Here is a 27,515-nt window from a genome sequence, read left to right as displayed (position 1 = left end):
TAGACTCCCTAAATATGTACCTGTCCTTGGAAAAATCCCATTAATATCTTTTCCTGCAACCTTAATAGAAAAAATATACACAATGCCTTGTGTTAATTTTCAGCTCCACCATTGATAAAACATGTCCTTTCAACACCATAGCAAAGCTACATACTTTAAGAAATCCTAAGAAAAAAGTAAACAATGCATAACTACAACCAACTGAAAACAATGCAATGAATTCTTGAAGCTAACGACCATTCTGCACGCATTTAGCGTTACGAGAAATTTAAAAATTCTGGAATGCTTACGTAGTCCACCTTTACCAAGAAAACATACCTTGGTCCCCCTAGATGTTTCAAGTGCGCAGTTCATGCACATCAAGTTCAACATTCTGATATGCAATAGAATCAGCAGTCAAAGCACCTCATTTTCTGTCGTTCAAAAATTTCAGCCGTCTTGATCTTTCCATTGACTAAATTCACAGAACAAGTCCACTAACTCCATTTTAAAATTCCCTTTGTTTATCTAGAATTGATGCAAGCTTTAATATGCCAACCAAAGCCAGATGGTCCTTTGTAGATGCTCTTTCATACAATGCGTTCCAATTCCCTTGCATAACCCAAGGTTTGATTTATAAGTTGTAATGAAGGAATCTCCTTGTGCACTGTCTCTTTTACTTTCTGGAAATAGACACAGCCATTACGAATTTCCCACTCAGGATGTTCCTGCACATCAACACAAGGAACACTCCTTTTTATTAAAAAAGCTAAGAAGTCTAACAACATACTTTCACTATGTGTTTGATTGAAAGAAAGAGTGCACATACATGACAGACACAAACACTCTTAACTCAAACAAGACTGTGTAGACCAGCAATTTAAAGCTGAAGTCATGTAACTGTCTTCCTCTAAACGTGAACTTTATGAGCATAGATTTAACCCAATTTCAAAGAGACACACAAGACATTGAGCTACTGAATCAGGTAAATACAATCATTTGGAAGGTCAAAAAATTGAGCTATGGCATAAACAAAAAAGAAAATGGCACCATATGATCAATATGGAGCTTGGATAAACATGTGCACGTTCAGCAACATGATAAATCTCAGGTTTTGCGATGCTGTTTCAACTGCATAAGTAATTTGCAGCTCTTAAAGTCACCACCGTAAACAGAACTTCACTGGCAGCCCAACCCACTAACACCTAGCGCTCCTACAGCTTGAGAACCTCCATCTCATCACGTAGTAAGGCACTTGCAACACTATCTTCCTTTGTGCTAAAGGTGCCTCCCATGAATTCTACATTGCACAGTGAACATGCATGTGAGCTAAAAGGGGTGTGGTTTACGGTGATAGAAAGCTATTGGCATTAACCATTGTCTTCAGGCTGTTTGATATTGGTTAATTTATCTTGGAAATATCTGGTACTTGGTGAATTTCCACCAAGTGCCCACAGTGCTCTGTAATCCTCTTTTGGCAATCAAAAATTACTATAAGGGGAGGGGGGCTGGCCATTCTTCAGCACCCATTGTGGTCTCTTGTTGTGCATGTTTTCACAGCACCCATACACTATCAAGCTTGCTTTCATTCCGTCCTGCACTATGTAGTTGAACTAATCAAGATCTCTCAGGCCACACTCCCGTTAAAGCGTGTAGGGGTTCTTTTATTACCTTACAAATCAACCGACAAGCATAAAGCCAAAAGAATCAAAGATATTGAAACGTGCTTTGAGAAGCTTAGGACTCGCTTTTGACTGTCCATAGTTGCATATGACGTAACGGTAAGGCATGTATCATAGGCTTTGCTTGCTTTTCTTTCTCCAAAAGAAGAGAATCCGTGCCTTTATTACCACACTTGAAGCATTTTCCCACTTGCATAAAGGTCTTTTTTTAGTGGGTTGTGAGGTAAGAATTGTTTTCCCCAACCTCTTTTCCTTGTAGTCATCTTTAGTACCTATGGTTATACAAAATTTGCCAGTACGTAAGTCAACAACCAGACGACGCAAGTAGATGTGCAGTAGACGTGTGTGGTGCATGCGAGGCCGTGAACATGTCATAGAGGCCAGTTTTGTAGGCGACACAATCCCTCTTATAAGTCATGTACAAATCAATAAAGTAATGAAAAAGTCTGTTTGTTCATACTTGGATTTTCAATGTGAGAATGACGAGTATAATAATGTGCAAATGGATGCATTTAAGTAACGACACAACGGATTTCTGAAATACATATAAAGATTGTTTTATTGATGCATTACCACCTCAAAGGCCAGAGGATCATTGTATAGATATAGCGCCACGCAGCTCACCTCCAAATCAACCTCCATACCATGTGAGTCAAGCCAACAAGAAGAGATCATGACGCAAGTCAATGATCTTCTTCAAAAAGGGTTGATTCGGCCGAGCTCTTCACCTTACTCCTTGCCGGTACTCTTAGTACAAAAGAAGGATGGCACACACAGGATGTGTGTAGACTACCGGCTCTAAACAAGATTACCATCAAGAATCAGTTTTTGATACCAAGAATTGATGGCATTCTTAATAAGCTTGATGACTCTTCAATTTTCAGCCGTATTTAATTTGAAGAGTGGATATCATCATATTCACGTGGTACCCCAAGTAAAAATGCCATCCATACTGCCTTTGGATTATAGGAATATCTAGTAATGCCGTTTAGCCTTAATAATACTCCTACCACTATAAATAGAATGATGTATCGCATTTTTAGAAGCCATTAGAAATTCACAAGTACTTTCTTTGATAATATTTTGGTGTATTCCACGATGGAAGAAGAGCGTCGTGCTCATATAGCCATTGCTTTTGAATCCTACTAAGATTAAAGCCATTAAAGAATGGCCAGAGCTGAAATCAATGCATGATGTTAGAAGTTTTCTTGACCTATGTAGCTTAAGGATGCTATGGTCACAAGACCCATGCTTGTAATTCCGGATTTACATAAGCCATTCGGAGTTGAATGTGATGCATGTGGAGATCACATTGGGACTGTTTTATATCAAAATGGACATGCCATTACTTATGAGAGCCGTAAGTTACAAACTTTAGAGCTCTTTTTACAAGTTTATGAGAAAGAATTGTTGGTTGTGATTCATGCCCTAAACCATCTAGAAACATTATCTTTTGGGGGCTGAATTTAAAGTCAGAACCAATCACTAGAGTCTTCGATACCTTGAACTTTCTCACACAAACAAAGCTGTTCAGAAACATAAGAGATAGGCAAATTTCCTTTGAAACATTATCTTTTGGGCGCTGAATTGAAAGTCGAAACCGATCACCAAAGTCTTCAATACCTTGAACTTTCTCACACAAACAAAGCTGTTCGGAAAACATAAGAGATGGGCAAGACCTCATGTGGCTACAATTTCTATTGCTCATCATCAGGTGGTAAGTATGTTGCACATGTAGCTTTTAATGTTTTAAATTCTAACCCTTTAATTTATAAGGTTAGGTGTTCACATTTATTTAAAAGTGGGCACCCCCTTTGGGCACCCACTTTGGGGCCAAGGTGGGGAGCCTCACTTTTAAGTGAGTGTGGGGGTGGGCATGGTCACCAACCCCCACTAGTCCCCCTTCATGCATGCGTGGGAAATCTCTAGTCGTATCTTCACTTTAATTCTATTAAAAAAAAGGGCTCTCTTCAAGCGTAGAATCCATCGCTTCTATCTGGCGCATGTTCATCAACCGGCGATCATCTTCTCTTGCGCCTGTTTTTCCCCAGGCGGCTGGTTGCAACTGCTTCTGTACCCTCTGCAACTGCTTCTGTACCCTCTGTACTGCAGGCTGTACCTTCTGTACTGCAGGCTGTATACCTTCTGCTCTGCTGGCTGCGCTTACTACCCTACCAGGCGGCTGATGTACTGCTGCTCCTTCAGGCGGTCGCTACTGCTCTCAGACGTGGGCCATCTTCACAAGGCACTGCTGCGCATGTTTACCCCAGGCGGCTGCTGAATCTGCTGTGCATAGGCGGCTACTGTGCTGCAGCCGGCTGCCATCACCTGAAGGCTACCTGCCTCTGTGCTACTACAGTCGGCTGCCCCACCACAACTCTTCTTCATGCAGACGCCAAAGCTCTAAACCTCTGCTGGTAGCTGTGTATTGTCTCTCTCCTCTCTTGCAAGTGGAAGTTTCTCTCTCACAGCAGGCGGCTGTGCCCTTTGTGGTGGAACTTGTCTTGGTGATTCTTCACGAGGCTACTCTTTCTTCAACAAGGGTGGTTTCATCCTCAGCAAACCACAAGTATTGGTTTCCTATCAACCATCTACAAGTAAGTGATTTTCAGATTTGAGTAAAGTATTATATGTTTAAATCTGATAAAAGATTCATCCCGCTCGGCCAACACCCGTTCGGTGCCGGGTTGTCCAAGCTGTATTGGTGAACCTCGGTCCAAAGGTGCTGAGATCGGGAGAGCCAGGCGTTAGTACGAGAGCGCCTGTTTGTGCGTGGTCTCGGAACACCAGTGAGGCGCTCTCCGCGGAGTCCAGTGAAAGCACACGACCGCAGAGATTGGACCACACTAGTGGTCGTTCTGCTTCGAGTCTCTACATCGAAATTCGAGCCTACTTGTTTGGTACTGTTTTCATATGTACATGGACATTATCTGGTTCTCAGAACCCATGGAGCATTGTATTCTTTAAATACTCCCAATAAATATATCATATATTGAGGGGGGGGTCGGCCCGTTCCGGCCCCAGTGCTGGTGTCCATCTTTCCATTTCTGTTCAATTATTTTTCAAGTTGTTTTAAGTTGTCCATTTCAAATTTGTGGTTTTAAAGTTGTGCTATTAAGCGTGTGGGTGTCCAACGGAGTCTTTCCCACTTGACGGGATCGGTTTCATCACGGCGTACGACAATTATCATCCTATTGGGTTCTAAAACTGTACAACTGTTGCACTTCTGATGATGAGCCATCTTGTCACCATGCACTGAGTGCAGAGTGCATGTGACATTCCCTCCTGATTAGCTTGGCGGCAGGTTCATGGCTTCCAAGTAGTCCGCCAATAACTGGGGGTACTCCTGGAAGAACTCCTCGTCGAGCCATATGGCTTCGTGGATACCTCGATCTCGGAATTTCGTATAGAACTGACGAATCCGTCGACCGGAACCATGCTTCCATCGATGAAGAAGGATCTGCTCAGGCTCAATCACTTCTGCCTCGTCTACCACGTCTGGCTGCTGTTCATCTGAAACATCAAACACTTCTGGACCAACATATGGTTTTAGCCAAGAAACATGGAAAACATCATGCATTGTCCAACTGGCAGGCAACTTTAACTTCATTGAGACATCACTTATCTTCTTAACTATTGGAAAAGGGCCAAAACTACGGAATGAAAGCTTGACAACGTTTGCCCACTTGTTTCAATCTCTGCTTCATGATACGCAAATAGACCCAATCCCCTTCCTTGAAGTGGACATCTCGTCTAGACTTATTTGCCTGTCTGCTATATGCTTCCTGAGCTTTGGTCAAGCGGTCCTTGACTGACTCAATGATCTCGGAAAATGCTTCCGTGGTTTTATTAGCCTCTAAAGATGGAGACACCATTCTCGTCAACAGAGAAGAAAAACGGCGACCAAAGGCTGCTTCATATGGAGTCCGTCCGACACTGGATGAATGAGTGTCGTTCAAGATAGCTTGGACCAATGGAAGATAGTGCTCCCATTTGGACTGCTGGTCATGACAGTAAGACTTGAGGACATCAAAGGCCAACTGATTATAAATTTCTGTCTGGCCATCTGTCTGGGAATGGAATGCACTAGACAACTGCAACTTAGTTCCAAAGTTTTCAAATAATGCCCTCCAGAAATGCGAGGTAAACTTGGAATCTCTGTCTGATGTTATGGTGCTAGGCAAACCACAAATTGGATACCAATGCTTGAGAAACAGACGGGCTACGTCCTTGGCTGTGGCCGTATGCTTGCATGGGATGAGCATGCAGAACTTACTAAAGCGATCCACAATGGTAAAACACTGAGTGTTACGGGATCCAGTGGATGCTGGTAGAGGCCCTACAAAGTCCATAGATATGTCGATAAAAGGTCCGTCGGGGATAGGCAAAGATTGAAGTAAACCTGCCTTCTTTGTACAAATCTTACAGGCTTGTACATGTGCATAGACATCACGCCTCATCTTTGGCCAATAAAAGGACCGTTCTAATTTCTCGAGGGTACTGTTGATACCCCTATGTCCTCCAACTAAGGAGTCATGGGCATCGTGGAGAAGAGCGGAACGCTTTTCCCGAGTAACACAGAGACGGCTCTCGTAGAACAACCAACCGTTCTGTACTGAATAGTGGCCAGGCTCAGAAGTGAGGGCCAAACTATACTGAGTACCAAACTCAGGGGAGTCGACATATTGGTCTTTCATACTATCCAAGTCCTTCCCCGTGATTTCGAGAATGGTAGCTTCTTGGACTGCCTGGATGCTGGACTTTCGACTGAGAGCATCTGCTATGCTGGGTTATGCTTACCACGGATGTATTCAATCATACCTCCAAACTGTTGGAAGATTTGACTCCACCTGGCCTGTCGATCACTCCACTGGGCACTTGGCATAGTCTGAAGCCACTTAAGTGCTTGGTGGTCTGTTTTCATTGTGAAAGCCTGTCCATAAAGAAAAGGCTTCCAATGTTTGAGCGCTGTGATCACACCCAAAAGCTCTTTGTCATATACCGAATAATTCTTTTCGGCGACATCCAACTTTCTGCTGTAATATGCCACGGGTCTATTGTCCTGCTGGAGGACTGCACCTATGGCTACATTGCTGGCATCGGTGATGACCTCGAAAGGTTCGTCCCATGATGCTAACTTTAATACAGGTGCTTCTGAGGCAGCTTTCTGGAGTGCACGGAATGCATCAAGTGCCTTACCTATAACTGAGACTTTCTGCTTGCGAGTCTTCACCCCTTGAGCAAGTCGGTAAGAGGTGCTGCAAGGTTGGAAAACTGATGGACGTGTGCTATAGGCCTGACAAAGACCTACGAATGAACGGATTTCTTGGGCGGTCTTAGGAATGTCCCAATCTAAGATCTCCTGAACCTTTGATGGGTCCAGTCTAATCCCATCGGAACCGATGATGTAGCCCAAATACTGAACTTCCTTAACACCAAAGATAGACTTTTTGGCGTTTATGTAGAGCTGATTATCTCGCAAAAGTTGCAAGACTTTCTCCACATCTTTCTCATGCTGCTCCGCAATGGCTGAGAAGACTAGTATGTCATCAAGGAATATGAAAACACACTTCCCAATGTGGATTGCGAAAATCCTAGACATCATCTTATTGAACGTTGCTGGTGCATTTGTAAGCCCAAAAGGCATGACTACGAACTCGTAAGTGACCACGCTCTGTCCTGAAAGCTGTTTTTGGAATGTCAGCTTCAAAAATGCGGACCTGATGGTAACCACTCTTGAGGTCGATCTTAGTGAAAAACTTAGCACCGTCTAAACGCTCCAAAATGTACTCTATCCTGGGCATAGGAAACTTATTCTTGATAGTGAGTTTGTTTAATGCCCTGTAGTCTACACAAAGGCGTGCAGACTTGTCCTTCTTTTGGACAAATAGGATAGGTGCAGCAAATGGGGAGGAAGAAGGCCGAATGAATCCGGCTCGAGAAGCTCAAATAACTGCTTTTCCAACTCGCCCTCTAAAGTCTTGGAAAGACGATAGGGAAACCTGCTAGGAGGATCTGATCCAGGGACCAAATCAATGTGATGGTCCTCAAGGCGAGAGGGTGGGAGACTGGGCGGGAGATCGTCCCTAAGCATAATGTCCTGGTGTCTGGATAGGAGGTCTGCTAACTGAGGGACTGAAGATGTAAGGGATGCTACTAATGAGGGAGGGGCTGTTTGAGCACGAACATAAAGGAGTGCTCCTTCTGCTCCCTTGCGGATAGCTCGTCTGGCCTGGAGATGTGAAATCAATGGGATGCCAAGAATGCTTCTATCCCCCCGAATCATGACAGGCTCAGGAAAACCTTTACAAATAGTAAAAGTGTCCTGCCCCCAATTGAGAATAGGCTCATACTGACGGAACCATTGAATTCCTAAGATCATGTCATACCCTAACAGAGGTGAGACGATGAAATCTCGTTGAAATGAGGCCTTCTGAACTTCAAAGGCAAACTGCTGTGCCTTCTGGGAAATGTGGGTGCGAAGACCAGGTGTAAACCCGTCCACATCCAGATGATATGGGACTAATGTGCAGTTCAATTTATTAGCCAACTGGGGAGAGATGGCGTCTTCAGAACTGCCCATATCGAAAAGGACTACAAACTGTCGGCCCTGGGCAGAGCCATAAGCTCGGATGAGGCTCTTCTGAGCAGCATCGCTCTCACCCTCCTGCTTAGCATCAAATACCACGGATGGCATAGGATGCATGGAAGGTAAAAGTTGAACTGCATTTGAGATAGTAGGCGGGGCTGGAGGAGCTGGGGAGGCTGTGGCAACTGTGGCAGAAGGAGCTTTGGCAGCTTGTGCCGCTTGCCATTTGTGGCAATCCTTCTTACCATGCCCTATAATATGACAGAAAAAACATCTATTTTCTGACTGGTACTTCCTTTGCTCCTCTAGAGGAGCATAACCTCCAGTAATGCCTGCTTTAGCCTTTTCATCAGGGGTTTTCTTAGGTTCTTTATCCTTCTTACCCCCTGAACTGGAGCTATTACTGCTGTCCTTCTTAGCATCTTTAGAAGATGCGTTACCTTTCCCTGTCTGCGCAGCTGATTGCTGCTGCTGGGGTTTGGTACTGGACTGAGATGCCTGCTTGGGCTTGCCCCCGTTGAGCTTCATTTCTTCATTCTGAGCGAGAGTCAGAGCCCGGTCATATGTACTTGGTTCAAAGTTACGAACTGTGAACCGAATGTTGGAGTCCAATCCACGAATGAATTGCTCCATCTTGGCCTGCTCAGATAACCCTAACTGCTATGCTAAAGTAATAACCTAACCGAAAAACTGAAGCACTGGGGATCCGTTCTGTCTGAGTCCATAGAACTGGTCTTTCAGACCGGTCATGTACTGGGGCGGGAGAAATCTGGTCTTCAGGTCATGGACAAAGATGTCCCAGTCAAAGGCTGTGACACCTGTGGCCTGGTCTGTATGAATACTAGACCAATGCTGCCACCAAGTGACTGCCTCACCAGTGAGATGGGGAGCCGCTAAGTGGACTTTGTCTTGTGGGTCTGTGATCTTAGCTAAAGGAAAATGAGCATTAAACTGATGAATAAATTGATTAACCAAAGAATGATCACACTTACCACCATCATACTTACTGAAATTTGGTTGACTGCAAATGATGGTGGTTGATGCTGGCTGGTCACACCTATGACTGAGGAGACTGAGGAGAGCTGCTGATACCTCAAGTGTATGGCCTCCTTTTCCCGTTGGTGTTCGAGTAACATACGTTCTCGATCAAGCTCACGTTGGTGTTCTCGAGCGGCGAGGTCAGTGACGCCGGTCTTCGTCGATCCTGCGTTGGGCTTCCTCATAGTCCCGTCTTTCTTCTTTTTCTCTTCTCCTTCGGGCCTCGTCCTCTCTCCTTTGTTGTTCCATCTGAAAGAAGAGGGAGATGTAGTCGGGTGCTGCTGGAGGTGTAGAAGGACGTGCTGCTGCTGCCTCCAAGAGTTGGAGACGCTCCATGAGTAGCTGGTTCTGAGCTCTAAGAAGAGCTATGGTGTCTGCTGTAGGCAGAAGAACGAGGTCTCCTTCGGGGGAGACGTCTTCCGGCTGATGAGTACTCTCTCCAGTAGACATGATGCTGAAGTCGGTGGTCGTGCCGGAACGCAATCTAACCATCCAAGGATGCCCCCACGCTAGGATACGGTGTGTGTGGACTATCTGAATCTGATACCAATGTGATATGCAGCGGAAGTCTTTGTATTGGATGATCCTGTCACACAAATGCTCACACCGTCTTCTGTATCCTGAGTTTCGTGAGTTTAGCAATCCATTTCAATACTTCAAACTTTAAAGAGATGAGAGAGAGAGATATGAGAACTGTACACCAGATTGGGTCCCGAATTACCCACTGAAGGGCCCCCTATCCCGATAACGAGATAGTATTTGCTTTATTTCTTTAGAGAGAATGACTTTGGACTATAGATAAGCCAAACGCAAGATCTCAGAGGATCGGAGAGCGGCTGATCTGTACACTGCTGTAGAAACACCTCAATGACTTGATCTCGAGCCTATGCACTCTTCCCAAGGGCATGAGGAAGGGCTGCACACCTGAGGCTGAGAGAAGAAGAAGGTGGACTGTTCTACACTATGTTAGACTGCTGAAAACACTTATGAATGCTGTGTTACCTTCACCAGATGACTGCTGCATGTGTGGATGATGCATAGAAGGCTGGACACTGATGCAAACAGCAGATTCAGGGCTGGAAACTGCTGTAGACTAAACCTTCAGGGCTGGAACCTGCTGTGGACAGAAACGCAATCCTGTAGAGGGGCTATGGACTGAAACGCATGAGCAAACAGAGGCTGCAGGGCTGCTGTACGGCTGGAACAGAAACGCAGGGCTGCTGTACGGCTGGGCAAAAACGCAGAGAAGATGCACTGTTTGCTGGCGTTGAACTGAGCTGATTTGGATGCTGAATCTGGGCCTGAACTGAGGCTGAATCAGGGCTGAATGATGCTGAAGGCAGGCGCCTAGGGCTGACTGAAGCTAGGGTTTCTCAAGGGGCTAGAGAAGCAAGCTTATGGGCTCTAGGGCTGGATTAGTCTTGGGCTGAAAGCAAGGAGGAGGAGAGCTCTTAGCACAATGAAGACTGAATGAGAAAATAGGCTCTAGGCAAGCCTATTTATACTAACTGGAGGTTGGTCATTTAATAAAGTTTTATATTTATAAATGCCCAATAATGCAAATAATGCTAAATAAATACTAATAAATATGGAAAAAATACCAGATAAATCCCAATAAATTCCCTAAGGCTTCGAGGATGTTCTAAATGATGCACAGGCATATGTATGCATATTATGCAGGATGCAGAGTGCTTTCTGATGCAAACCCTAAGGCTTTTACTGACTCTACATGCATGAATGATTCTCTCCAAGTGGGTTAAGGGACTTGACTGACTGACTGACCCACTAAGGCTGAGGAATGACCTACGTAGCTCGTGCCTGACTTATCCTGGACTGAGGATGTACAATGGGGTCACGGCGTACGACAATTATCATCCTATTGGGTTCTAAAACTGTACAACCGTTGCACTTCTGATGATGAGCCATCTTGTCACCATGCACTGAGTGCAGAGTGCATGTGACATCTTCTCTATAAACTCGGACAGATTCGTCCATAGAAATTGCTTGTGAAGCCCAATATCTATATAAATCTCGTCCAAGAAAGAAATCTCTATAGATATAATCCATCCCAATAAAGGGAGCCATGAAAAGAATTCATCCCATTAAAGGGAAGCCATAAACAATGTTTCCCTGAAACCATCTCAAGGCAAACAACAACACCTTTCTCCTTGCATAGCTATACAAGGGTTAGTGAACATCAAAAACACTTCATAGTAAATAGCAAAAGCACCAACTTTGCAAACTCCAAGTATACTTAGCTTTTCTTTGCCAAGTTGGTCATGAAGCCCTCTCCATTCAGCCGATACAGCAGGTACAATGGCTGGTACAGCAAGTACAGTGGCTGGTACAACAGGTACAGTGGTTGGTACAACCAGTACGGTGGCTGGTACAATAGGTACAAAAAGTACAAATGCTGGTACAACAGATGCAGTGGTTGGTACAACAAGTACAAATGTTGGTACAATAGGTACAATGACTAGTACAACAGGTTACAATGGTTGGTACAACCGGTACGGTGGCTAGTACAACAGGTACAGTGGCTGGTACAACCGGTACGATGACTGGTATAGCAAGTACAACACAAATGCTGATGCAACAAATACAATGGCTAGAAATCATAATAAATGATTAAATACCCTTGCCTTCAGTATTTCTTCGCGATGGAAGCCTCCAAAACAGTCCCCAATAGCCGGTATTCTTCATGGGCAGCCTTCAAGAGAGAGAGAGAAAGAGAGTAGCCATCATTAGGGCAGCCTATAACGGTGGTAGAGGCTAGTGTGCAGCAAGAGAGCCTCCATTAATGAAGAGAGAGGACTCCAATTTATAGATTTGGGCCTCCCATGAGCTAAAATGGCAAGAGAAGGCTACAATGACAAGTGGAGAACCACACAATAGCTGAAGTGACAAGTGTGAGGCCACTTGTCTCACTTTGATCCACTTTCTAACAAGTGTTGGTCCACTTTCTTACCACATGTCCCAATCTAAGAGATGGGTCCTTCCATAAACTTTTTCTCTAAAAATATCCCAACTGGTAGACATTCTGTCATAGGCACTTTGCCAACTCTTGGTATCTCCTCAATTCCATATGTAATGACGCGAACAGAATTTCCATCGGAGTCGGGCCAAAAATAGCAACTCTCCTAAATTTTAGGAGTGTAGTCCTTTGTATTCTAGGATAATCCCCCATTCCCAAAGCTTGTACTTTCCAAATATTTAAACATCCTGGAGTCCACCAGACCCCTTTCAGACTGGGAAATGTCCAGGCTAGTGACACTCACCTCCCAACCATGACAGCCGTGGGCAAGCCCACAGTCTTGGTTGTCCCCACCGAGCCACGAGCTGAGCTGACTAGGTTGACGTACCGACCAATCTCCTCCTCACGACGTCCCATACCGCCACGAAGCTACCCTCGCGGGCCTCGAGATTGCTACCGGCCTCGGCTGCGTAAAGCAGGTGCACGTCTGCACTAGATCCAGGCTCCAAACCATAGAGCTCTCACAAATCACGCAAGACTCTATATATCTAATGACTAACCTTGGCCACCCTTTTATAGGCTCTTGGCCGGTCATCGGGCGTCCACACTTGGGCGCCCGCCCGTTAGTCTATCCCTAACTCAGCTCGCCAATCAGTCTACCTAGCTCCAAGCTTCCCCAAACCTCGAAGCTAGTCTTGTGTGCGTGTAGCACACAGTAGATACACACTGTGCACATGACATACTCCCCTTCCTCTAAGAGCTCACTCCTGAGCTCACTAAAAAACCAGGGTAATCTCTCTGAAGAGTAGTCAATGTCTCCCATGTAGCGTCCTCCTCAACACAATCCTTCCACTTGATCTTGTATTTTGTGATAAGCGTATTACGCAATCTTCTTTCACGAAATCCAAGAATCTTTTCAGGTTCGTGCGGAACAAATGTCATGTCCTCGACATCTATAATTTCTTCAGGAGTAACTAATTGGTCTGTTCCACCCAGTACTTCCGTTAAGTCTACTGACATGAAATACAAGATGAACTTTCACATGAGAAGGCAAATCCAATTCATATGCAACTGAACCAATCTTTCGTGTAATACGAAATGGTCCACAGTATCTAGGGGATAATTTCGGAGATTGACCTGTCCGTAAAGTCTCGGAATCTTTCGGAACTCGCAAATACACCATCGTTCCTTCAAAGAACTCTCTGGATGAACGATGTCTATTAGAATAAAATCTATCTCGGTCTTGAGCACTTCTAATAGATTCCTTCGCAACTTATAACATTTCTTGCATATCTTGCAAAAAATTACGTGCTGCATCATGCTGAAGTCCTGAGAATCCTACTGTAACAGGTGATCTAGGTTGAAAACCATACATAAGCATGAAAGGACTAAAACCTGTACTCGTATGCTTAGTACTGTTATATGCAAATTCTAACATAGAAAGATAATCCTCCCATGAACTCTGTCTTTTGGATACTATGCTCGAAGCATATCCTCCAAAATCTGATTCACGCTTTCAATCTGGCCATCAAATTGAGGATGATACGAGGAACTCAAATTCAAAGTTGTTTCCAACTTCTCAAAAACAAGTTTCCAAAAATCACTCGTAAACTTAGAGTCCCTATCACTGACTATGTCCTGCGGTAACCCGTACAGTCTAAACAATTGCTCGATAAACTGCTGTGCTAATTGTGTAGCTGTAATAGTCTTCCGGGTCGGTAAAAATCTAGCCATTTTTGTCAAGCGATCTACCACAACCCAAATAAAATCGTGGCCTTGATGTGTTCTTGGCAATCCGGTAATAAAATCCATGGAAATACTTTCCCATTTATTACCTGGGATTTGCAAAGGGTGCAACAACCCAGCCTGTCTAAAGCGTTCAGCTTTATTTGCCTGACAAATTTGACACTTGAGAACATAATCTTCTACATTCCCTTTCATCTTTGGCCAATAAAAAGTGTGTTTAACTAACGATAGTGTCCTGTGTACCCCAGGGTGTCCAGCAGAAGGGCCGTCGTGACACTCCTTAAGAATCTTGGACCTAATGTCCGTGATCTGTGGTACACAAATTTTGTCATTACGGAATAGTAAACCATTCCAAATCATCCACTGGCCTCCTGCAACCTGAATGATAGACTGCTCAGTCATGGAGTCTTGGTCAATCAATGAGCTCCCGTCCTGGATCTTCTGCCAAAATGGACCAAAATAACTATAAGTCCTGCAAAGCCCTGTCAATGACTGAAATAAGTCACTAGAAATCTCGGTAAACGACGAAGTATTCACCTCTCTAATTCGACTAAGCGCATCTGCAACACTATTCATGGACCCTTTCCGATAACGGATCTCAAAATCAAAATCTTGCATTAACTCAGCCCAACGAGCTTTCCTTCCTCTCAAGTCATCCGCATCACATCACCACAAATTTCTCCAAATGTTCACGAAAAAGATCGTTCATCATTTGCTGGAAAGTGGCTGGAGCATTGGTTAACCCAAAAGGTAATACGAGAAACTCGTAATGGCCATATCTAGTCCGAAAGGCGGTTCTTTCGACATGCCTTTCATGAATACGTATCTGGTGATAGCCAATACGTAAATCGATCTTCATGAAATATTTCACTCCTGCTAACCGGTCAATCAGATCATCTGATCTAGAGAGAGGATAACAGTTCTTAATTGTCAGCTTATTCAATCTCTTGTAATCTATACACATTCTCCAGGTGTTGTCCTTCTTTCTCCTAAGCAACACAGGTGCACCCCAAGGTGATTTACTTGGACGGATCTGGCCCATCCTCAAATAATCTTCGAGTTGTTTAGCCAACTCATCTTCCTCAGCTTAGCTCATCCTGTAAGGTGGAATACTGACAGGATGGGCACCAGGGATCAAGTCAATACGATGATCTACTGCCCTTTCAGGTGGTAAACCCGATGGCACTTCCTTAGGAAATACATCTTGAAACGAATCAAGTATCTTCTGTAATTCTTTGCTTTCAAACACACTTAATTCATTTACATCAATGGAAGGGATGAGAAAGGAAGAAAGTAGAACCAATACACAATAAAAAGCGGTATACAAAGAAGAATCCATTATATTTCCAAAATCAACTGTATTTACAAGAGGTCCCTGAGAGGGATGTATACAATCATCTAAAATACTATACTGGATGTTCCTATGCTGAAAAGAAAAAATATGACTAGACCAATCTATCTAGACTTGAAGAGTCTTAAACCACTCAATCCCTAATAACAAGTCTACATTTTCTAGGTGCATAACATAGCATTCCAGAGTATCTTTGTAGTCCTGAATCTTGATTGGAAGCATCTCCATCTTTCGATCCCATACTTGCCTTCCCGCAAGTAGGCGTACCTCATAGGTATGATCGCTGGGTGTCGTATCAAGACTCAATTTCTATCAAAGACAACTGGTTAGCTGCCTTTGGCTTGGGTCCTGCGTTGGTCTTTGCACCCTTTTGCTTCGGGCACCCGTTACGCATGTGTCCTTTTTCTTCGCAGATAAAACAACGTCCTTCCTTCCTGAGCTTTAAAGCCCTGAAGAGTCGTTTCTTCTTTGCTGGTGTCAAACTTGAATTCTTCGAAGGTTGGTCCGAAGACTTTCTTTCAGTCGTGTTAGCCATGGGTGCAGAGAACTTTCTTTTATGCTTGTTCCCCTGCTCGGTAACGGGTTTCGACTTGGAAGAGACCATTGTATCATCATAGATATGAGCTAAATGAATGGCCTCGTCCAATGTTTTGCATTTGTTATTTTTAACTTGTAAACGGTATGAGTCTGGTAAACCAGCTACGAAGAACCCCAAAAGAGTAGTGGGATCCATCTTTGTAGCTTTCATTTGCAAGTCCCTAAACTTCTGGAGGTAGATCTCATAAGTGATGTGCTGCGAAGTCATGGTCAAAGCTGTAAACCGAGCAACAACATCATAATCATCCTCTTTCTTGAGGAATTCCTTCTTGAAGACGTCTTCGAATTGTGCCCAAGTTGTTGGCTTAGGGTTGAGTTCCTTCCACCAAAGCAAAGCTTTGCCGGAGAGGAAACCTGCTGTTAACTGAATCTTTTTTCCATCATCATATGGATGAAACTGAAAATGGACCTGCCACTTATGTAGCCAAGTGTCCACGATCTCCTTGGTACGCTGCTTTTGCTCGCCCCCGAACGGTTCCAGAGTAATGTTGGGGCCTAAAGCAGAGGCCAAGATATCCATACCCGAAAGAGTGGAGAGGGTAGTGGTCAATAGAGAGATGGAGTTTTGCAAGGCTTGCATCTGGGCGGCAATTTGTGCCTGACATTCCGAAGAAGAAGCTTTGAGAGCAACTTTGAACTCTTGGAAATCTGATTTTGACACATAATCGTCAAAAAGATCGGCATCGGTATCTTCCGTAGCCGGCAAGCCTTCGCGTTCAACAAGGGGCTCCAACTCCGATTCTTGGGTCGACATCGTGAAGAGGGTAAGTGGAGAGAAAATTCGATCTTTGCACAATAAAAGTGCGAGAGAACTTGAGAGCTTGAGAGCTTGAAACTTGAGAGATGTGTGGCAAGAAGCCCACTTAAGGGATTTATATAACTATCCCCAAAAGCTACTTGAGCTTTTGCCTTTGTGTTTATATATATATATATGTGTGTGTGTGTGTGTGTGTGTGTGTGTGTGTGTTCTGCTTTCTTTTTTTTTTAAAAACAAACACCTTTAAACCTTGGAGGGGTCTTTAAACCTTTTTTTAAAAACAGTTTAATCTTTTAAAAAAAACAAAAGCGCCGAATGCTTTCTGGATTTTTTTTTTCTCTTCCCTCCTAGATTTAGCGCTGTCGGCCTGCGTTGCTGCCGTCATCCACCTGGCTGCCTTCGCCAGCCTTCCTGCCGGCGCCACCTATGCTCAGGCGTCTAGGGCGGCCTGCGCCGGCCCACGCCTAGGCTTGGCCACCTGCACAGGCCTGGCTGCATAGGCCCACCAGTATGGTCGCCTGGTTGCGTAGGCCTAGGCGCCCGCCGCCTAGCTACGTAGGCCTAGGTGCCTGGCCGCCTGCAACGCCCGGTACGACCAACACTACCACGATCGCCTCTCGCGCTTTCTCTCTCTCTCGTTCAACCAAAACAAACGAACATGCTTTTTCTTTCTGTTTTCTCTCACCTGAAACTGTTTACACAATTCAAAAACATCTTTCCTCTTCTTTGCAAAGCAAACAACCCTTTCTAGACCACAATCTCCATCATCACGGGTTCCTATGATGAAAAAGCAACATACTGAATTTGAAAAACAGTAGTATGCACAGAAAAAACAGCAAGCTTCTTGAACACATACCTTTCTTCGACCTCATCTTCTCTACCTACTGACTTGCTCGTTCACGAGGCATGCTCTCATACCACTGTCAAATCCCCACCGGATCTCCTCGTGGAACACTCCTAATACGAGACTCGAAACCTGCAAACAAACAAACAACAAGGGGGGTGCAGGCCTGACTCACCTCTCAACCATGAGAGCTGTGGGCAAGCCCACAGTCTTGGCTGTCCCCACCGAGCCACGAGCTAAGCTAACTAGGTTGATGTACCGACCAATCTCCTCCTCGCGACGTCTGATACCGCCACGAAGCTACCCTCGCGGGCCCTGAGATTGCTGCCGGCCTTGGCTGCGTAAAGCAGGTGCACGTCAGCACTAGATCTAGGCTCCAGACCATAGAGTTCTCACAAATCACGCGAGACTCTATATATCTAATGACTAACCTTGGCCACCCTTTTATAGGCTCTTGGCCGGTCATCGGGCGTCCACACTTGGACGCCCGCCCGTCCATACTTGGGTGCCCACCCATTAGTCTATCCCTAACTCAGCTCGCCAATCAGCCTGCCTAGCTCCAAGCTTCCCCAAACCTCGAAGCTAGTCTTGTGTGCGTGTAGGTAGATACACACTGCACATGACACGGATGCAGGCGATGGCACTTGGCCAGCTTGTGGAAGACATCAAGCGCAGCATGGGCAGCCAGCAGCAGCGCAGCGTGGGCAGCAGCAGCAAAGTGCCGACAGCAGCAAAGCATGCGCAAGAGTGAAAGCGCCGAGCAGCAAAAAGCAAGGCGATGGACAGAGCGCATGAGAAAAGCGCCAGACAGCCTAAAAGCGCATGTTTTTTTTTTAAATAAGGCCTACTGCTAGCCGACAGGCCTTCATGCAATCCCATGATGATGCTAAAGCTAATACTGATGATTATGATGCTAATGCGATGCTACTGATGAAGATGCGGCTATTTAGCCTTATATAGAGGAGTTAATTAGACCCCAACCCATTATGTGGGATAATACACTGCCACATGGCAGCGTGAGGAGCAAGAGGGCAAGAATTCGTCTCAACGCCCCCCCTGGATGCGAAGCCCGATGCTGAGCAAGACCCAACGAGGCTCTGATACCATGAAAGAACGCGGAACACCACGCGCAGAGTAGAGGCACAGCACGTGGACGGAGGCCAACAACCAAAGATCCCGTGAAACCACCATTCCAACAGATTCAACCGCTCCTAGGTACTGTATATAGACGGGTTCAGCATCTTCCTAGTCATATTGAGATCATCAGTTTAAGATCTATCTTCAAGGCATTGTGCACCCTTGCTAGTACATCCTCCACCTTAGACTCTACCTAGATCACATCAAAACTTCCTATCAGAGCACACACGGGTGGGCAAGCGCCATCCATTTGTAATTCAGTTTGCGACAATAATTCAGTATTATTCTCTCTCTCTATTGCATTAAGTTCTTTGTCTTGTGGAAGAACTTGCAACCCCCTTACTTCATTGGAGTTCTATTTCAGCAGCAAGAATCTTGGGTTTTGATTTCGGTCAACTAAAAACTTTTGCCTGCATTTAGGATAATCTTTCCTTTAGATATCACAGCTGAGAGGCTTTGCTTCCAAATGAAGTGTTCTACAACTGTTAAGTCACAATTCTCTTCATTTTCCAACAAAACAAGTCAAATTCCTTTATCGCATTATGAAAGACAACAATTTTTTTTGTTGGCTATTCAGAGAATCTTTTGAACTACCATTAAAATTTTATGCGCTGCCCTCAGATTCAAATCTTGGTTTTCCATCATAAAAATGAAAAAAGTGAATGGTCTTTGCCTCATATATATATATATATATATATATATATATATATATATATATATATATATATATATATATGAGGAATGATTGATGTACCTCTTCAGAATATGTAAAAAGCTCTTGATCAGAAGCAAACATCAACATTTTCTTTGCATTGGCAAGAGACAGATAATCATAGGCCTTTTCACTGCAGCCTGCAATTTCATCTCTGAAACACCCACAAAAAAAGAAATAAGCATGAACATCTCACAAATAATTATTCTCAAGCACAACTGATGCATTCAGAACTCGAGAAATACCGCACAGTTTTCGCTAGAAGGTCCATAAAATATTCATATGTTTCATGAGGAACAGATTGCCGTGCACTTAAAACTCGATTATATGCACCCTCCATGAATGACTGCTCCAACTCGACAGCATACTTTATACAAGGGTTTTCTAATGCCTTGGGAGAAAGAAGCTCTAGCTCTGTATGGAACTCGGCAATCCTGTTCTGCACTAGCAATCTCAACAAATTGAGTCCTAGGATAGGATATTCTTCTGGCGAGGAAGGAATCAGATCTCTGCGTCAGCAGCACCCACAAAAAAAAGGAAAAACGCAAAGGAGGGTCAGAACTATATAAAAACCTACTAAATTCGGCAGATCTTGGATTATTATCCCTTCTTAATTCTGAAAAGTAAGCGTCCTAGACATCATTATGATTGTGCAAAAAAGGTTGCAAAACTAAAACAAAGTAGGAGCACCAAAATTGCTAGGCTTTAATGGTATGCATTATCAAATGAAAGCAGCACCAAACTCACCACCCCCCCCCCCACACACTTTTTTCCCTGGAGGCCAAACAATGGGAACCGTACACAGTGGGATGCAGAACAAGCACGTGTTTTAAGTTTTGAGAGCGCCCACTGTGCTTGATCCCTTTGGACTAGAGTTGCTGTATGTACAATTTTTTGGGATGCTCCAAAACGCTGGAACTATAGTCTTGGTTAGGCATTTCTATGTGAAATTTTATGGGGTGCCCCAAAAAGCTGAGGCTCTAGTTTGTGTTAGCAAAAGTTGGCATGTAGAGCTCCATTTGCTTTGAAATTTCCCAGCGCAATTTCTATAGCTCCATACTCAGAAGCAGCTTCTGAGATGGATCACAAGGACACTTTAATAGCAAGCACATTGGCTCATCACATAAACATCATGTAAATTTCTCCATTTACTCTTCTTCTGATTAAAATTTTATCTTCTTTCGGAAAAACAACATCAATGTATAAATAAACTGGCATCCCTCTAGAAACTGAAACAAAAACACGGTTTCAAGCACGTCAAATCAAATCACACCTGGTATCACTGTAATATGGCTTTAGTTGCAGAAAATGCCTCTCAAAAGCTTCTTGGTCTTCTGTCACGATACTCAAAACAACTGCATGCTCAAAGATGTTTCCTAGCAATCCAGAACACATGACAGCATGTTAACAATGGATGCTCTTTCAATGTAAATAAACAGAAAATTAAAGACAGAACCCAACCCTCGGCACTTGTGATACCTTTCACAGCTGTTCAAAGACCGAGAGCTAAAACACGCTCTTTTTTTTTTAAGCTCAGCAATCTAACTAATCGAATGGAAATGGACAATAGGCATCTCATACTTGCAAGGAGGAGTTCTTGCACTGCTGTTGGCGTTTGCCTGAATAGAGGAGGAAGACTTTGAAATTCTGTAAGCTTAACCTGAAAGAGAACAGATTTCTATTAATAACACAGCATCACCATAAAGACCATGACAAGTGAACTGCCTTACCAAAAAAGAAGAAGAAGAAAACTGCAATGGACATGAAACAGCGCAAATTTTGTCTCAGCTTAGGGCAATATGACCACGCAAACCTCCTTCATGGCATCACAAAAGCAAGTGAGCAACTTTTTAACATGCACAAAGGTGCAAAAAAGCAAACGCAAGAGGACCATCAGCAAAGTGCTACATTCCACAAATCATGATTTATAAAAATGTATGTGAGTGAATGTGGGTGGGTGGGTGTGTGTGTGTGCATATACACATGTATGCAGGTACGACAACACATTATGACCTCGGACCCTTGAGGTTCTTTTGCTGCCTACTCTATTGTACATGCAGGGCCTACTCAGAACGTTGGCCTTGTATTTTGCAGCTAGTTTTCTCAATGTTCTCTTGACATCCAGTTTACTCATGAGATGGATCACATGTAGCATCTTTTTCGTCTCATGGACCCGTTGGGTCTTTTGTAGACGTTAATGCGCTCTCTCTCTCTCTCTCTCTCTCTCTCTCTCTCTCTCTCTCATTTAAAAAACAGAAACAGAAGCTAACCACAGATGAGATCTACCTTCAACTGTGATAACAACGTGCAACTGGCTTCGAAATCCTTCTTGGAGTAGGCAGATTTGAACTTCTCGAACAGACTCTGCGTCTGCGCAATCTTGGACTCCATAATCGAAACTCTGCTAGCTCGATCGGAGCAGACACGAGGATGAAAACTCAAAGGCGAAGGGATTGTGTTAATTAACAGCAAACTTACTTATACTAGTAGTTACTTATACTAGTAGTTACAAACTTGAAGGCCTATTTTAGACTTTTAAGTTGGAAACCTATAAATGACCTTTTGCCTTCATTTTTTATTTTCTTCGAGCAGCCTTCAAATGGCCTATGAAAGCTTCACCTCAGTGTTTATTTTTGAAGGTTGCAGAGCCCTTCCACGAACAATTTGACTTGCTATAGAAGTACAAGGATCTTTGATATATTGCTGGATAAGTGTTTCCAAAAAAATTTGTCTTTCATAGTGAAGGGCATAAATTTTTAAACCTTGCACATGAAGGGCTACTTTTATTTAAAATTTTTAATATATATTTTGTTAAATTATAATACTAGCTGGCTCTAGCTATTAACGGCTCGGTGCTTACCCATTCTGCAACCATAGCTGCTGTAGAAGGTGCATAGACAGCGCTGAAGGAGGGATCTTGGTGGAGGTACGTCAAATGTTGGGTGGTTCACGTCCAAGCCTCAAGCAAGCTAGTCGTCGACGTTTTCAGAGTTCCAACGACTACCACACAGGCAAGCTAATTTCTTGCTTTTTGAGTCGTTCAAACTTAGCATTATGTGCCTGTTTAGGAAGCGTGTGTGCCTAGACTCGTGTTTAGGAAGCGTGTATGCAAAATGTGGGCTTCGGGAGAGCACCGCCAGCGAGACGACAGACCGCTCCACCAGTGACGCAATGTCGGACTTGGTGAGGTCTTGCCCATGCAGTAGGAGGGGTCCAAGGAGACGACGCCTAGCTTGTTGCAAGCGGCAGCATCGGCATTGGAGGAGTCCTTATAGCGGCAGGCGATCTTCCACCAAGTAGCCACGGACAGTGCACCGCCTTTTTTCTTGGCTTGAAACGAGGAGATGAAGTCGGTTGAAGGGCAGCGGGTGAAGGGCGGGGCAAGACCACTGTGGTCAGAGAGGGTCGGCTGGGGAGGGGACTAGGGTGAGCAGTAATGGTCTGGCAATAGCGGCAGTCCAGCAGCAACATGTGAGGGCGAGCAGGCAAAGGAGCAATGGTTGGAAGGGGAACATAGGTGGAGAGGGGAAGGCTTGAGCCATCTGGCACAGCCTGTAAGTTTTGTAAAGTTAGAGAGTGCCTTGTGAGGAGATGAAGTCGGGTAAAGGGCGGGGCAAGACCACCGTGGTAAAGAGAGGGTCGTCCAGCAATAGCACAGCAGGTGAAGGGCGGGGCAGGACCACCGTGCTAAGAGAGGGTCGTGGGCTAGGGAGGGGACTAGGGTGAGCAATAATGGTCTGGCAGCAAAGCGGCAATCCAATAGCAGCAGGTGAGGGTGAGCAAGCAAAGGAGTAATGGTTGGAAGGGGAACGTCGATGGAGAGGGGAAGGCTTGAGCCATCCGGCGCAGCCTGCAAACTTGTAAAGATTTTGGTGATGATTTATTGTATTGAAACATTTGTGATATTTTACTTCTATTATTTGGTTTCTAAGATTCTAGATTATGTTGGACCTACATGATGGTGAGTTTATGGATTGATAATTTGATGATGTACAATTCATGAGATTTCTTGGTTGTACTTTTGCTTAAAAAGACAATCTTTAGGTTAGATGTAATCTTTTTAAGTATATTATTGGTTGTATTTCATCTAGAAAGACAATCTTTATGTTAGATGCGATCTTTTTAAGTATTGTTGGTTGTATTTTACCTAGAAAGGCAACTTTAATGATGTCAGGCCATCTCTCGAAGGGCAGAGAAAAAAATTTGCCTTTCTTGGAGAAAGGCAACTTAAAAAGAGACCTTCCTAGAAAACAAGGTACCTCACTTGCAAAAATAAACACTGTAGTTGAAGTTGAAGTTCACGTAGCTAATTACACACTGTAGTTGAAGTTGAAGTTCACATAGCTAATTACACACTTGCTCCCTTTTGGCACGGTGTGAGGGGCAATTCACAAGTCAAGGAGAAAGTTGATAAAAATCATTTTGCTTACATTCAACGGGTTTCTCATTGGGCTTTTCATTGTTCTCCATGTTGTGAGTTTACACTTCTCATATGTGCAATAGAGCATAGTGTTCTTTCTTCTTTCTCTTACAACTCCCTGCTAGCATGTGTGGGTGTGTTTATAAATGGAGGTTGAGAAGGCATGGCTTCTCCCAACATCTCTCTTCTCTTTACTATTCTCTCCTCCTCTCTTACATGAGTGAAGTTTTGCGCGATAATAAAGTCAAGCCTTGAAGGCCACACCTACATCCTATTTTTCAACATGAGGAACCGTTGTAGTGTAACAACGTGAATGGGAGAGGGAGGACTATTCAAAAGTGAGCGCGTACCAACATGAGGGTTGAACAATAAAACCAACGACCCTTGTTGCAACAAGGCCTAATATTTTTGGTATAATCGTGATTTTCATTCCTTTGTTCATGGAATGAAAACCATCTACCATGTGTGACACATCATGAACCATGCTTGGTTTTGGATTGGATAATGTTGTTTGAATTTTATTGGTATGTTTTTGCATTATCTAGCTTTCTTTTTCTTGATTGCATTTTCATAGAAATTAATTTTTGCTTTTCGATATTCTTAATAAATTAAGTGTGTTGATTTGTTATGGATTTGTAACTTCATAAAAATGGTTATTTTTAGAGTGGATTCATAAAAATTGGTAATGTTAGAGTGGGTTCATAAAAGTGGGTAATGTTAGAGTAGATTAGAGTGGCTTCATAAAAATGCATAAAGTTGAAGCGGATTAGAGTGGATTCATAGTATTGATTAGAGTAGGAAATTAGTAGTACTTGTAGCATTGATCAAAGTAGAAAATTAATAGTAATGGTGGCTAGATTGTGTAGGGGCTTAAGTTAAAAATAATTATTTGATTAGATTTGATCAAAATAAGTAATTTGTGAATTTTATTGCAAATTGATTATTTTGATAGACTAAAGTAAATTAATCTATTAGTCTACTTTATTCAAATGACATTATGTAATTTGAATAAATTAGACTAATATGTTCAAGACAAGAGCTTACCTTAGCCTATGCCGAAACAAGTGTCACCCCATAGAATCACCCCGTAGAGTCACAAAAGCAACTTCCCATGTGGGTGTGCAAGCTCGACTTTTGCATCCTATCTCCATTGTCACATCGAAGAGCTTCAGTTGGCTATGAGAGTAAAGGTAGAACTTTAATCACCTTGATGGAGGTGAGGAGAAGGTGGTCACTCGCAAGAGGTGGGTCAAGTAGAGGCTCATGAGAGGGAGAAACCTACACTCGATCCTATTCATTCAGCTATGCAAGAAGCCAGTAAAACACAAGAAAGAAAAAGAGTATTACAAAGGAATTGAATTGAATATGTATTTCTTAATGTAAAAAATAACTTATATACAAACAACAAGCTTTCACACTAGGTTGGATAAAACTAAAAGAGGTCCATGGCCACTAGGTCTAGTCCTTTAAGTGAGTATGTACATGAAGTTTGTGACTTCCCTATTTGGCATTGAGCTCAGGGGGTAAGGTCGCAAAATGTCATCTTACAAAAAATGGGCTTCCATTACTATATGTAGGTAAGATGGCAAAGTGCCTTACGAGATAAAGACCCGTGGGTAGGCAAAACCATGTTACCTGACAAAGTGGTTAACATACCCTTCTTCCTAATGTTGACCTCATCCTTGTACGTTAAGCCACCAGCGAGGTGTTATGTAGTCTAGGCATTCGATAGGTCGATGTAATACTTAATGGAAGGCACTCAAGAGCTTGTCTCTCACCCAAACCCTCGAGTAAATAATAAAGAATAACAAATAAGCTAACTTCATTTGTAGTCTAGTTGAATAGGTTAATCTAAAGGGAATAAGAAGAAGAGGGGAATTAACCTAATCTAAAAGGAAAAGGAAAAGTAACACATTCACACTCACACTCACTCTCACACCATCACTACAAACTCTCACTCCATGTTCTCCTCTTCTCACTCACAAGTTGAAGCAAATGACAAGCACATGGCAATGAGGATGGAAAACTGAGGATGGAAAACCCACACAAGCTCTTAATCATAAGCTTCTTACACATAGGGAGTGCTCAAGAGTGACCAAGCCATGCCCTAACACACCACATCCTAAGCTCAACTCCTAAGAGAACACGGAGACTCAACTCATTAAGATAAGAAGGAACACAAGGATGGAATCCACAACTTGGGCTAGAAGGGAACGAGATCTCCCTCACCCATGCTCTCTATTAATAGGAAAAGGTAAGGCCATCCCATATGCACACATGGTGAGCATAGGTGAGTCCTCAAAAATTTATAGAATCAGCTCGATGTTACCCAAAATATTATATGTCAAACAATATAGGATATGTGCACCAAAGTGATATACATATACATGTGTGTTATGGAAAAATGAATTGTGGAATTATTTGATATTTTATGTGATATTTATGGTACGCTAATTTGCCACACGGTCGTGACTGGCTACATGTGAGAGGATGCAGCAATGGTCGCATCATGAGCAGATCAGTGCACGGAGTAGCGTGGGTGCGATGAATTTTGGCCGATGCACAGCCGTCGGGTTTTGGTGTGTGCTATTTTGCTGGTGTGAGAGAAAGAGGGTGTTTACTCTCCTCACAATTGCATGAAGTGGCCTCACGCGTGTCGTGGTGCTGTTTTGTTGTTGCAGTGGTGGCGGCGGCTGACACTCGGGCTTAATGAAAGAAAGAGTGAGAGACTTCCTGTCGCAGTGGCTACACTAATGCTATGAATTGCATGCGCCATTTAACGTGCTGCTCTTGCCCATTGATTCATGGCCTCGGCGCTTTCCGTTGTTGCTCTTGTGGTGGCCGATGTGTTCTACCATGATGGCAGCCTATGTTTGTGGCTTCCCATTACGCGCTTCCCCAACCTCCTTTGATAGCGTGAACTTGGGTTTGATCTCTCACATGGGCTCTAATACCAATTATATTAATAAACTACCATAGCCATAGCATAAAGCTTTGCAAATAGACAAGAAGAATATAAAAATAGCAAACTATGCACGACAACGACAGTGGGTTTAATCTCCCCCCATGCATGAGTAAGCACACTTCCTCATGCATGTATTTATTTATTTATTAGCAAAAAGCAAGTGCTCAAAAATAGCTTAATACATTCCACTTTGGGCTATTAATATCATAAAGTAACTTGGTCTCCAAGCTTGGCTATTTACATTCAAATGGTAACAATTTAATTAAATAAAACTATGGGTAGGCGACCATCGGCACACACCAAAACCTGATGGTCGTGCATCGGCCAAAATCCATCGTACCCACGCTACTCCGTGCACTGATCTACTCACCAAAAACACAAGACACATCAAATCTCGCTTATCCGCCCATCACGATGCAACCACTACTCCACACTCCCGCGCGTAGCCAGTCACGATCGTGCGGCAAATGAGCGTACCATAAATATCACATAAAATATCAAATAATTCCATAATTCATATTTCCATAAGCAAAACACACAGCCGTCAAAGGCGAAAACAACGAACCATCTCTCTTTAAAAACCACCTTCTAAAACCGCCTTTTGCACAAAAACATTTTTTCTTATTTCTCCACCTCTTCACAATCAGCTGGATGCAATGTACCAGCCTTGGAGCATCTAAAACCATCCCTTCAATCTTCAAATTGTTACAATTTTCTCTCCCTC

General features: G+C 43.5%; 1 protein-coding gene across 1 annotated transcript; it reads right to left on the bottom strand.

Moving 5' to 3' along the window:
• Positions 1 to 200: 200 nt before the first annotated feature.
• On the bottom strand, positions 201 to 21,893 carry LOC147614932 (26S proteasome non-ATPase regulatory subunit 8 homolog A-like). Its single transcript, XM_086780247.1, has 6 exons — positions 21,693 to 21,893; positions 20,988 to 21,066; positions 20,680 to 20,782; positions 19,652 to 19,915; positions 19,449 to 19,560; positions 201 to 707 (listed from the first exon to the last, which is right to left on the bottom strand). The coding sequence occupies exons 1-6, from the start codon at positions 21,795 to 21,797 to the stop codon at positions 570 to 572; spliced, it is 801 nt and encodes a 266-aa protein (XP_086636373.1). The 5' UTR covers positions 21,798 to 21,893; the 3' UTR covers positions 201 to 569.
• Between the last annotated feature and the right edge of the window lie 5,622 nt (positions 21,894 to 27,515).

This window comes from Cibotium barometz, chromosome 41, assembly GCF_041138505.1.
Source record: "Cibotium barometz isolate CiBa-2024 chromosome 41, ASM4113850v1, whole genome shotgun sequence".
Lineage (NCBI taxonomy): Eukaryota > Viridiplantae > Streptophyta > Polypodiopsida > Cyatheales > Cibotiaceae > Cibotium > Cibotium barometz.
The sequence above is the reverse complement of the archived record's forward strand: the minus strand, read 5'-3'. Positions and strand labels throughout refer to the sequence as shown.

Coding starts and splice junctions, on each gene's coding strand:
- LOC147614932 (XM_086780247.1), bottom strand. CDS start 21,797: ATGGAGTCCAAGATTGCGCAGACGCAGAGTCTGTTCGAGAAGTTCAAA. Junction 21,067..21,692: donor CGTTGTTATCACAGTTGAAG/GTAGATCTCATC, acceptor GTTCTCTTTCAG/GTTAAGCTTACAGAATTTCA. Junction 708..19,448: donor TTTTTACATATTCTGAAGAG/GTACATCAATCA, acceptor GTTGATGTGCAG/GAACATCCTGAGTGGGAAAT.